This window comes from Onychostruthus taczanowskii, unplaced genomic scaffold (assembly GCF_017590055.1).
Source record: "Onychostruthus taczanowskii isolate IOZ18803 unplaced genomic scaffold, ASM1759005v1 scaffold40, whole genome shotgun sequence".
NCBI classification, from domain to species: domain Eukaryota; kingdom Metazoa; phylum Chordata; class Aves; order Passeriformes; family Passeridae; genus Onychostruthus; species Onychostruthus taczanowskii.
The window spans coordinates 1,262,458-1,275,695 of record NW_024501460.1 but is presented as its reverse complement, the minus strand read 5'-3'; the positions used below and the strand labels follow the sequence as shown (position 1 = coordinate 1,275,695).

The window sequence follows — 13,238 nt, the reverse complement described above, 5'->3', positions numbered from 1 at the left end:
TTGGCTCTGCACAAATTCAGCTGGAGTCAGCCTGGATTTGTGAGCTGGGCAGCCCTCCAAGCAGATGCAGCCTAAGTTTGCCTGGACCAGAGCTTACCCTGGAATTAACATTCACCTGTGCTCCAGCTGAGCCAGAAAGCCTTTGCAGCAGTAGGTACACACACAGCTGTTGAAAACAGGAGAAAGAACCAGTGTGATCTAGTATAATTTGGAACTAGCATATGTCCCCAGTTGACTTTTCCATATGATTTTCCTTCCTTTTCCTTCCCTGCTCCTGCATCTCTTCTAACCACTGCTGTAAGAAACAGCAGTAATGTGTTAAAGATGCTGGCATAGGATTCAAAACACACATTCTTTCTTGGCTGTGTCAGAAAAATGTATGTGACCTCAGGCAATTGAACTTAGTATTTCTGTGCTTTGACTTCTCAGCATTAAAAAAGGAGACAGTAGTGCCTCCCTGGAGCATTCTGAGAAATGTGTTCATGTTATCAGCCTTTCCAAGGGTTCAGTTGTAAGAACCATCTGAGAGCCCAGCATAAATTTCTTTCATGCTTTCTCTCATTCCTGCATCAAAACAGCTCTTCTTGCCTATCAACCTACATCTTTTTCATTATCATCTCTAATACCCAGACGGCAGTGACATCTTCAGTTAATGCATACCAGGTTCCCATCCAGCAGCTCCAGAACTCCAGCAGTCTCTCCCAAAGTATGCTTCTCCCAGCATTTCTGCTCCTCATCTTCAGTGCTTCCCTGTTCCTTGCATTTTAAAATAGGCTTCTACTTTGTTTCCCCTCTGTGAAAATGCCCGATCTGCCTCTGAGTCCTGACACCAAGTCACAGGTGCACCTTAAAGCTTCTCAACGTGTATTTCTTGGTTCTTCACAATTCTCTCAATCCAATCTATGCCTTCTGCTTCCATGAACTTGGCTCCTCCAATCACACCTTTGCCAGTGCTTGTCTTCACATTTGGCGTAATTCCAATAGATGCTTTGTCACTGCTTTATAGGGAATCATCCCATCCCATGAAGATTTTAGAGTGATCCACCAGAAAGAGCACAATTACTTCAGCCAAAGTCCTCTTCTTGTCTCTTGTCCATGCTTTGTCCAGGCCTTCATTCCTAGATGAAATTGTAGGTCTGGGTGTTTTATCACCTGGTCTTTGCTATCCAATATATTCATGTAACTCAAGAACAGAGGTCTCTGCCAGACAATTCAGTATCAAGGCTTTGACTTGTTGGGCATGGTGGCTATGCTCTATGAGGCTCAGATAGCCAGTCACTTCAGTAGCATTCAATAAACACTGATAGTAATAAAGTTACCTCAAAGCTTATTTTGCCACATACCTTTGACAAAGGCACATCTGGGTCCATCTTGTCATGTTCACAGTGTCTAACTCAAGTGTACATAACCAGACACAGTAAGTTTATTGCCTCAGGGTCATCTCCATCATTTCTAGCTCTGTAGTTGAGACACACAGTCACAGTGATCTGTCTGGGCTACAATCAAAAGTACAACTACTGCCTGGAAAATGTCAGCTTTCTGATGTTCCTCTGTCCAAGGAATAATCCTGTGGCAGTCTTCAGACACGTACCACTGTGAATCCCAGCACCTCTTGATGAACAGTAAAGCCAGAAGGTGTCTCTTCAGAGGTTTCAAGCAGGTTCAGGTTCAGTTAGCCCAAAGAGACTACAGGGATCTTTCAGACTTGTAATAAACACTACAAAGAAAAACATTTGCAACACTGTGAAGTTGCTTCCTGTTGTTCTAACTTCTGGAAATGCTCGTGTTGAAAAAAGACCTTTTTCACAGGCCAGGTTTCTGTGCAGACAGCTGGGAATACAGTGAAGTCACAGTTTCAGTTCACAAGCTCCCAAGGACCACACCACCAGTAAGAACTTGGTGAGCTGTGAAGCCAGAGTAAAAGGCAGAATAAACACCTCACTGCAGGCACCATGTCAGAGTGAGGGCTGAGGAGAGGTTGGGCATTTTTTAAACACAATCTTGTCTAAAAGGGTGGATGCTGCTGTTCAGCTATGTTGGAATCACCCAACTGGAAGTATCTGCATCACATCACCACTGGGTAACACAAGGGTTATATGAAATAATATGAGCAAGTACATTCCTTGCTGGTAGCAATCACTCCACAGCTGTTCTTAGAATTCTCTAAGTCTTCCTTGTGATCTGACCTTTCTCAAAACTGGAGCTGTTTGCAAACTTAAAGAGAAATTTTGGTTTCAACCTTTCCAGGAGTTGAGTTCCAGGCCTAGATTTTTTCTTGGCAAGTCTGTAATCTGAGTTTAGGCCTGCCTCTGCTTTCCATACTTGCAAAGCTTCCTGCAAAGCAGACATTCTGTATCATAATGCACTATGTCTTGTTTTCATACCACCCTGAAATTCCAGTGAGAGACTGTGCTGTCCCACTGTATTCCAGTCATTACCCTACTTGACACCTCCAAAGAGTCTGGCATTTTGGGAGGTGGGGGAGTACCTTTAAATGCCTTGTCATCTCAGGATGCATTTAGTGACTGCGTCCCATATGCTGCTGTAACAATGTTATGGCTAAGTGGCAATCATGAGTTTGACCCCCCCATACCAACATAACTCTCATGCCCAATAGACCATACTCACAGATTAACTCCTCTATTCTATCACCCAGAGCTGGTGCAATTCACTGAACTTACTTACATGAAAGCAAAATCTGTTAATAATTAACTTAGATGCTTCAGACATCTGCCTAGCTCTAGGGGATACAGTATAAATAAAATCTTTTCTCTTCAAGTGGACAGTTGATCCCAAGAACATCTCCAGGGATCTGGCCTGCCTTTTTGTTTTGCTCTTCTGTCCAACATGCATTCCACCAGATCTTCTTCCACTCAAGGTTCAAATCAGCCAGATCTGGCAAGGTTCCAGGCATCTCTGAACCCTACTCAGAAGAAACCCTTATCAGTTTTCTTCATATTACTCTCCCAGCAGGTGTATTTCATACACACCTGGCAGATAATTTCTAAATATCACTTTGACCACTCTATGTTTTGCACTGCAGAATTTGGACTGTCTGTTCCAAAGAGTAAATTCATGCCTGGTGCATTAATTTCACTGGAGTCAGCTGCAGGGACTAACTTAACTTCCTGCTAATTGATTACACATTCAGGGTCACAGCGGTTCCTGCATCCCTGCTGCCAGGGGCGCTGGAGACACGTGGGGGTGTCACAACACACTGTTCTTACCAAACGCTTTGGCGACATCTCCTGGGCAGTTGCATCCTCCGTCCTGCACAAAGAAAAGACGACAGTGAGCGGCAGCGAGGTCACTCAGCGACCCAGTGAGCACTGGAGCTCTGTGACCTGCAGCACTGTGGCCCCTGCTCAGGAACAGCATGTCAAGACAGCTGGTTGTGCACTTGGGATGTATCATCTTCGCTATGTTTTCACAGAATCCAAATAATCCTTTTTACTGCTTACTTCCTTGAGGCTCACCTACTCTACTGTACAGTCTACTGATAATACCACTGGTTACAGCAGCAATGCAAATTCTTGACTGCAAGTTTCCAAATCCCACAAATCAGAAAACAAAACCTCCTCTGATGATCTGAATCATCCCCTGCCATTTTAATGTAAGGCTGTGTGATGCAGAGGTACCACAAACCTCTACCTTAAACCACCAAAGACATTTAAAAACAATTTCTCAGCAGTTTACAAAAAGGTCACAGTGGGAGGGAAGAGCGACTATAGCATCAGTTATGTAGGATTTTCATCTGATAATCTCTAACAAACACAGTTAATACAATTTTTGGTAAGTGAAAATGAGCCTCTCATCCTACTCCTTACTGTTTGCTATGGTCTTGGTAAGGAAGCAACAGCACTCTGGACCTTTAGCATTTTAGACCTACACATTTCAGTTTCAGTGCAATGCAGCAGCTGATGAAGGGGGTTCAGCTGAGGGGAGGGAGGTTGTGTATGAGTGAAAGAGCTGTAAAAAAGGAATGGCACACAGCAGAGCTCATCATGTGCTATGGTTCTTTAGAATTTGTAAAGATCTGAGCACCAGATGAAAGATCCTTTAGTCTACACAGTCATTGTACCAGGAGAGCTCCCCATTCCTTTGATGATCTGGATCCATTGCAGACTGCCAACATCTTTCCTGCTTTTGAAGCTACCCCCAGACTGGCTGGATACCTCATGCTGTTTCACCTCCCTGTTGGCAGAAATGCGTGGCTATGCATGACCTGCGGCCAAGCACAGCCAGACACCCCCTCCATCAGCCCTATTAGAGCTGCCTTTGATGGGCAGCTGCCAGCGGGGCTGTGGGTTAGAAACTCTGCGTGCCCAGAAAAGGATTCAGACACAAACTGAGCAGGTGGATCCAAAAGTGAGTGGCTTTTCAAAGGGCACCCCACTGCAAACAGTGCCTGGTAGAACTTTAAAGGCTTTCATTCCATTTGCTGATAACCTCTAGCACATTATATGCCTTTTGTTGAGTTTAGACACTCTTGCTGTCAGCTCCAGGAATGAGTGCTGGGCTGACAGCTGAATCTCTCTCTCCTTTTAATGGCTCTGCTTGTGCAATTCTTTCTTTTTAACAAGTCTGTCATAGCCTGGAGGAGGGTGTGAGTGCATGCGCATGTGTCAGGGAAGGAAGAGCCACAGTAGAAAGAAGAGTCTAATAAACTTCAAAGAACAGTTTTACGACTTTTACTATCTGAGAGACATTGGCTTTCAGAATGCTCTCTGGTAGGTGGGTTGCAGTCAGTTGTTTTTGGGTGGCTAAGTATCTGACTTTTATAATAAACCCAGTAGTGGCAGCGATGAAGGTTTTATGCTTTCAGAGGTACCATGAGGATGTGGGGGGGCCATACTGTATAACCATTAATCACCGGCTTAAAAAAATACCTCTTTGAATGTTACCAAATTACAAAATGCTGAGCAGCTTAAGAGACTTAAAAGCTCATGGGTTACCATTTAAGATAAAAGGAACTGACAATGATGATTCACAGTCCTTCTTTATCTGTAGATGTCGTCAGTTAAGATTCTTCAATTATTCTTCAGATAAGCAGGTAAATTTAGTGATTCACAGAAAAGGAAACAAAAAGGGAACATACTAAGCAGTTATGTCAGAAGATGCTATATAATATAGCCAGAAGCAGTGAAGCACTTCATTCCACGTGAAAAAACTGGCACTCTGTTTACAAAGTAAGACTGTTCTGCTGCTGCATTGCCTTGGAAGCTTACCCTTGAAATTCAGCTTGTCCCAACAGGGCCCTGGGTCTAGGCTGAAAATGACTTGTAGATGGCTAGGCTTCAGTTACAGAGTTTGCTGCAGGCTCAGCTTCTACCTCAGAACCCTGGGGAAACTTATCTGTAAAAATCTGCCTCTGAATTCAGGAGAACTGGCATAACACCAAGTCAGACTACTGGAAAGGGTTGGTGGTCACAGAACCTGTAGACAGCACAGATTCTGAGTCACGTGGGAGCTAGGAAGGAGGACAGGGGAAAGCAGCTTTCCCAACAGAATTACTTTAATGTGACTGAAGTAATGTTTTTGTCCCCAGTCTTGTTCTCCAGATAGATAAGCCATTTTGCAAAATTTGGTCCAAGCAAGAAAATTTAGACCAAGTAAGAAAAGAAATACAGCATGGAAAACCAGTATACACTGGTTGAACATTTAGTATTATATGCAATTTATAATGAGTTTATAACTATGATTTATGTTTCAAGCAACCTTTATAATAAACTGCATAACCAGTACTTTCTACAAAGCACTGTAGCTATCTATTTGCTGCTATCAGCAAATAGATAGCTATTTATTATGCAGGAGATATATAAAGTATGTGGCACGTACAGCAGTAAAAACAATACATATGGTGCTTTATTCTGAACTATATACCAGGTATGTTTCTGTGTGGAAAGTGTCTTGTGTGGAAAAAGGGACAGTACGGCAGTAGCTGGATGAAGAAGCCCTTAGTCATTCTTTTCACTGAATGCTGGTGACCTATCACCCAGGCAAGGAGAAGGGGAAACAGGGATCTCTGTCAAATGACAGCCACATGAGAGAGGACACATGCAGGGCTGCTTTCCATTCCCCACATTGCTGGCTTACTAGAATATGTGACTGCCTCTGTCCAGCAGAGGAGTTCTCTGACCTAGAAGAAACATCTCCAGCAGGTCCACTCCACTGTAACTCACTGCAGCACTTTTTCAAGGACAAGGGATTAGCAAGAATGAAAACTGAGACTACTGGCTCCCAGACAAACAGCACGGGACAGAAACCATGCCTGTATCTCATAGAGGGTTTCCTCTCTGCTTTCAGTGAGTCATGAAAGATTCATTTCTGAGGTGAGCTTTTAGTCTTACAGATAATTTAGCATGAGGAAAGTAACTGGTGCAATTTTATCTCCTACTTCTCTGCGTAAATGACTAGACAGACACCAGGTGTTCTCTTGGACTATAATGTTTGCCTGAAAATTGTCACCTTCCCTGTCAACGAATCAGTTCCAAAAATCATACAAGATAACTTCAGTAATAGGACCTGAAAATCCCAGTTTGTGCTCCCATTCTAGCAGAGCTCCTGACGATCAGGGTTCAGTCATGCTGTGTTCTCTGTAGTGCCTACACTGTGCTCGGCACCATCACTTCCTCATTCTGAGAGTGCGACTTCTTTCCTTCATATGGAAATTGTACCAACATAACAAGAATGAGGAGTTAATTTGATGAAGGTACTGGACAAAACAGAAGTGGATACAAGAAAGTACCCCAAGGGAGTAACCCATATCACACCATTAGCTACAATATACATGAAGCTAGCTGGTAGGCTTTGAATCTTTTTTCACATCCTTTCTGCTACTTTCATATCAACATAACAAAAACTGCTGGACACATTTTCTCCTGGGGAATTGACATAGATAGCTGTGGTGATACTCTGCCTGTAGGGATTTTTTTTTTGGCTCAGGTAGGGTGTGCCCCTTCTTCTATCCGCAGAAAGACAGCAGAAAGACATTTTGAGGGATGCCATGTATACTTGTTGCCACCAGACCCAATTCTATACTTAGAATTGCTGCCATATGGTGTTTTTCTGTCATGAGGATACCTCTCTTCCATGATATTCTTGCCAGAGCTCTGGCAACAACCATGCAGTCCAACCTTTTCTTTCCCTAATAAATACACCAATACCCATCTGAATGCTCCAGAAATCAGGCATACTGTCCTTACCCTTGCTTTATTCTTCTTAGATTAGGTGACAGAGTTGAGCTGAAGTGATGTGAGAGACCCCAACTGCAGCTGAAGGTATTTCTCTTGGCCCAGATGTTGGTAGCAGACAAGTATCAAATTGCCCTCCTATATTCCCCCACAGTGGGCTGATAGATGTGGGATCACTGAAACCTGAGCAAGTCAAGAACTGATCCATTCCCAAAGCAGGAAAGGAGATACAGTACAGAAGCATCTAATTTTTCAACAGTCTGAATACACATTCCCTGTTTTCTTGTAAAATCAGGATAACAGCATTCTTCTGAGGGCTGCTAGCAGAAAATTGTTATTGCAAAACTGGGATGGATCTTTGAGCACCACTGCCATGATGACACCTGTACTTATCCAGCCTTCACAGTAATGAGTGAGGCGTTCAAGCTCTATTGCACATGTTCTACTGTTTGTTATAGACAGAAACATTTGCAATACTGCCCAAGTCACAAAAGTTACAGACTGCTCCTCTTTTTTTCTGCAAAATTCATATAGAGGAGCCATAGAGAGGAGGGACTGCATATTCATTAACATAAAGAGTAAGAGAGATCTGACTGTAACACGTTCCTGCTCCATTATACTCCATGAGATCCAGTAAAACCCTTTACCCATCCCAAATCAGTTTGTTTTCCTCTCACGTCCCTCCTCAACAACGCAACACAACACTCCTTCCTCCCATGGATACTAGTCCCAAGAGGGTAGAAGAAACCAGGGCCTTCCAGTGATTTCACTTGGCAGTAGAACTAAAATCCCATGTGTGGTATCTCCTGGAGTAGCAGAGAGAGGCTGCTGGCTGTGAGCACAGCACACAGGTGAGCCCCTGCGGCCTCCCCATGAGCAGCTGCCTCACAGGCAGCCTGCAGAGGCTGTGCCAGCCTGACACGGCCAGGACACACCGACTGCCTGTGTGTGCCCAAACACACAGGGTGCTGCAGACTGCACTCCAGCTCAGTCTGGGGCCATGCTTACCAATTTACTTTCTCTCTGTGAGGTGAATCTGGTCTTGCTGACAAGAGTGGAAACTGTCATTAGCAGGCAATACAGAGAGATGCTCTTTTTCCTCCACAGGCTTGTTATTTCCCCAGAGTTTAGTGAGAATGTAAGTGGCTCACGTGCCAGCTGTGCTCAAAAGAACCACGTCAAACACTCCTGACCCTGAGCAGAGAGCTTTGTGAGGATGCTCTCAGAATCAATCTGACCAGAGGACAGATGGGCTCACATCATTTTACCTTGTACTCCCTTCTACTGCCTGCCTGTCCCCCAGTCACACTCTGAAGAAAGTCATGCTTACATTCCACTCTTTTTTCAGAAGTCTTTCATAGGAATTACTGTTTGCTTCAATAATGAAAAAACTAGCAAGCTTCCTATTCTGTTTACATAACAGCCTATTCCACTAAGGAAGAAGCAGATTTCAAAAGGCATAAACAGGAGTGAGGTGCCCACATTTTTTAATGTTAGGGAGCTGATTTCTTTACATGTGGATCTCCACTGACTGTTCTAGGAACTAATACAGGAGTCAACTGGGGATGACAGAAGGACAGGCTTTAACATGCAGGGTACTAGACTGTGATTCTCCTGTTCCACAACGATTTATACAGTGGGAATCTGAGAGTGGATGATAGTTACTTACAGAGATGATATGTCCTTTCAAGCCATGTGCTGAGTCTGCACACTCAATAACAGCACTTAGCTGTGGATAGCCCACCCCTGTCTTAATCCGAGTGGTACACACAGAACCTAGACAAGAGAACGAGAGGAATAAACATCAGGATGACAGAAATGACACAAAAAAAAAAGTGTTTCTTTCAGCATTATTTTTCTCCCAAGAAGTCTCTATTGCCAAAGCTGGCTTCTCACAGATAAAAGGAGCACACAGGAACTTGAGTTCTGAAATGCTCCCATACCACTTCATGGGAGCTGTGGCTGAGGAGACTAATGTCCCCCCTTTCTTCTCCAGGGCTAGTCCCAGTTTAGTTCTCATCAGTAATGCTTCTCAGTTGGGGAATTACTGCATCACAAGAAAGCAAATCTGACTGAGGTGCCTGAAGTGAAGGGACAAAAGGACCAGAATCATAACCTGTGAGACTCAGCAGTAAGCATTACCTGATTATTTATTCTAATAAATATTTCTATCTCTTTTCTGCATGTTTAAAGAAGTAATTCTCTGATAAAATTTGTGATTTTTTGGTAACAATTTTCCCATCTTTTGTTTAATACTGAAGGCAGGAATATCTGGCTGATGGCAATTTTGGGGAATATAAAAAATCAGCACATAGCCATTTAAAAAGTGTGATAAGTAATCAGAAAGCTGTACAGTACAACAACAAGGGAAATATAGGAACTATATCTACTCATTGAATGATATTATTTATACCCATACATTGTGCATGCATGTACGTATAGATAAAAATAAAAGTATGTGTATATCTTTATCTATCTATCTATATATAACATATTATACATATATAAAAAAACAATTTACTTAGAGTTCAATATAGCAACATGGCTATAGACCTATTGGAATACCTTCTCTATTTTGTTCTCAAATTAAGAGTCAAAATGAGGACTATTTTTTGCCAGTCTGGGTCCTATAATTTAGGATACAGACCTAAAAGGTCTGCATAATAAGAGAATTTCAAAACAGATTCTAAACCAAAATGCAGTGAAATCTGAATCCCTTCGCTCAGCTGATATCCAGGTATACTCGAGCTACCAGTAAAGCAAAAGTTACCAAAGATCCTTCAAAGAACTGACAAAGTGAAAACACCAAGAAGAATTCTTGCAAAATAGTAAGTTAGTTTTAATGTTATTTCCACAGGGCTTGTACTGCATAGTGTATGTAATGCTTTATAATAAATCACTGCCATTTTTCACAAGATGGATCATTATCTGGGAAAGAGCCTCAAGACCTGAGGGAGAAACATTTGTTACTTGTGGATTTGCATGGTCATCTTGTACACATCTGTTCGGTAAGATCTCCAGGGAGGACTATACAGCATTTACCTGTATTTCCATGTTTGAGGCTACAAACTATAATTATTCTTCTTTTAAATCTGAATTTGCCCATGACAATTATACCATGAAATCGCTGTTGTTGATTCTTATGTATTTTGCAGTATTTATTGTTTGATATCTTCCTGGGCACAACTGCAATGTTTATTACATCCTTTTCTCTGCTCCAGTTATCCATTCATGGACCGTAACTATCTGGCACTGCAGAGTAAACAACCTGCTTGCACTGCACTGGCTGATCACAGCTATACTGTCAGTGGCATTTGTGTTAGCCACTTTAAAATCTAGCAAATCTAGTCACATATGGTGACTCCAGCTGCAGTCTAAGAAGAAAATAGCAAAAGAAGGAACATGTGAAGGAAGGCACAAGGAAGGGGGGAAAAAAAAAGATTATGACAGTGTATGCCAGACAACATTAGAGAAGGGAAGACAGGGAAAACACTGTAAGAAGGTCAGGGTTCTCTTGTTTATCCATGGAAATGTTAGTGATAGATAGCATGTAAGTACATTAGTGTAAATTTTAGCTCCCAGGCAATAGTAACAGGTAGAGGCAAAGTTATCCGTATTTCACAATTTACACCATTTCATCTTTGAAGACATTGACAGGGATAACCTCAGCTTCACAGAACACAAATCATAAAGCTACTCAGAAACCCATCTTTCCTTGGCAGAGGTGGACACCTGGACACAGTATCCTTTGAGCTTTAGCTAGGATGACTCATCCTCTTTTCAACAGGCTAGAAAAGTGTTCCCAAACACAACACATGTTACCAGTGATAATGTCAGGAACCCAGGCAGCCCAGTGCTTCCAGTAACAACTATCTTCACTGACTGAAGGTGCAATACTCAACACTGTTCATTACAAGACACTGGCACCCAGTGTGCGTATTTCTTAAACACTGTGTGCAAGTTCACTGGTACTTTATTGACCTGAGTGGGTCTTGGCATCCTAACAGGCAAGGAAACAGCATTATATACTTGTTCCATCTGGACAACTCCTCTGTCCTCCACCAATGGTACCAAAAGCCACCCTTGACTTACCTGGTCCAATACCCACTTTAATAATATCTGCTCCAGAAATAATAAGTTCTTCTACCATCTCTCCTGTCACCACATTGCCTGCCTAGAAAGAAAGAACAGTATCACATGTACAGGAGATTTCAAGACTACTTTACTAAAGACTAAAAATGATAATGTAAAGTTTGATCCAGAGCTTTTAGAAGTTGAACTATGCAGAGTATGGAAGAATATAGTTTACCATACTGTTCCTTGGACATGCCACCAAAACTAAAACAGTTGTACAGGTAAATTCTCGAGTCAAATGAATTTAACAAGTAGTCCAGTAAACCCTGATCCTTAGCATTCCATTAGGAGATCTGCTTTATCATCCATCCCCGCTAATCCTCACCCAGAGGTTCTCAATCACATCATCCCTAACCACAGGGACTATTCTTCTCTCTTACATACAGTGAACTCCTCCACCTCTCCTGCCCTACCTATCTCTCCATGCCTTTTGCCTAACTCCCTTTGCAGGAAGAAGTTTAGATCTTGTTTAAAATACTGGAAAATACATTTTTCTTTAGGATTCAGTTTTTGCCCACTGAGAGTAAGGTACTATTCCTCTAATTTTGTGCAGGAAAATACATTTTTCTTTAGGATTCAGTTTTTGCCCACTGAGAGTAAGGTACTATTCCTCTAATTTTTCCTGGTGCCAAAATTGGTATGCATATACAGATGATATAAATCTGAGCATTCACACCATATACATACATTTGGTTGTGGTCATGCCACTGGTTAAAAACAGGGGTTTGGTTTCCTCTGCATGACCTTTGCAGAGATATAGCAAGCATGCTGTTTAGGGTAACATCTTCTTTGAAAGAAATTCTGAATTGGTTTGTGTTCTTTACCACATTTTTTCTTGCACTTCAATAGCTCTTTTCCTCCTTTTGCCTACATCGTTATGTTTGCTGAAAGTGAAGACAGCTCTCTCAGCCTTTGTCTTGCTTCTTCTAGAAAACTTCTTCTATCGGCTCTCTACATCCCTAATCAATTGCTTAATATTTGTTTGCCTTATACCAGACTTCCTTGAAGTCATACCAGACAGATCTTTCTTGAACCTGAGGAATGAGAACTATCCACAGTGGTACAGGTGAGTTCTCACCAAGGCTTTGCACAACACTTGTCTTTTCTATGGAAATATCTTGCCTGACACAGAAGAATGCATTTGCCTGGGTCACACTGGTGGCTCACAGTCACCTTGTGATCTACTCATGCCTCCAGGAACATTTACCTACTCAAAATTGTAACAGAAAATTGTAGAACTCCCCCTGATACTGTGCTACCTATTCCTAGAGTAACGTTTTTCACGTGTGGTTTATTGAGGTGGGGGGCCCTCTTCTGTCAGAGCCTCAGCTGGGTATGTGGCCTGTAGTAACATACCATGAGATACAGATTTTTCTGCTTCATGGATGCTGTGAATGCAGAGAATGCCAGTGAAATTACTGATACTTTTAATAAAAGAAACCACAAAACAACCTTCCAGCACACACTTGGTAATTGGTTTGCAAAACTGGTGAAGTGCAGAGAGCTGCCAGTCTATTTCTATTCTGTTAAAGAGACATTTTGATGCAAGTCCAGTGTGACAAGACAGGCTCATGCATGTGTCCAACTGTGCATCTGACGGATCAACAGAGTGAGGCTAGAGATTAATACCCTTGCCAGGAGTGTCCTCTGTCCAGATGATTTTCAGGGAAAAGACAGTCTTCAAAGAGCAAAGATTTCAAATGACATTTGAATCCTATTCAAAGGAGATTTATGAGCTAAAACCTATGCTGTGAGTTACATTTGAAAACAAACTGTTAGCCAGTGCATTTTCAGACCACGCTTTCCTCTCTGCAAAGGGCTGCACAAAGCAAACGAATGCTGACATAGCACACACTGAACTGACTCACTACAGCTCTACTAACTGCATTCCCATAGTCAGAGGGAAAATTG

General features: G+C 42.3%; 1 protein-coding gene across 4 annotated transcripts in view; it reads right to left on the bottom strand.

Annotated features, from left to right (window-relative positions):
* The window catches only part of GMPR (guanosine monophosphate reductase), a 48,041-nt gene that overhangs the window by 21,885 nt on the left and 12,918 nt on the right, over window positions 1-13,238 (bottom strand). For all 4 annotated transcript variants that reach the window (XM_041413212.1, XM_041413215.1, XM_041413213.1 and 1 more), the window contains exons 5-7: window positions 11,286-11,367; window positions 8,863-8,969; window positions 3,228-3,270 (exon numbers count right to left, since the gene is read on the bottom strand). In XM_041413212.1, the coding sequence (XP_041269146.1) occupies window positions 3,228-3,270; window positions 8,863-8,969; window positions 11,286-11,367 (232 nt within the window). The remainder of the gene's footprint in view (window positions 1-3,227; window positions 3,271-8,862; window positions 8,970-11,285; window positions 11,368-13,238) is intronic.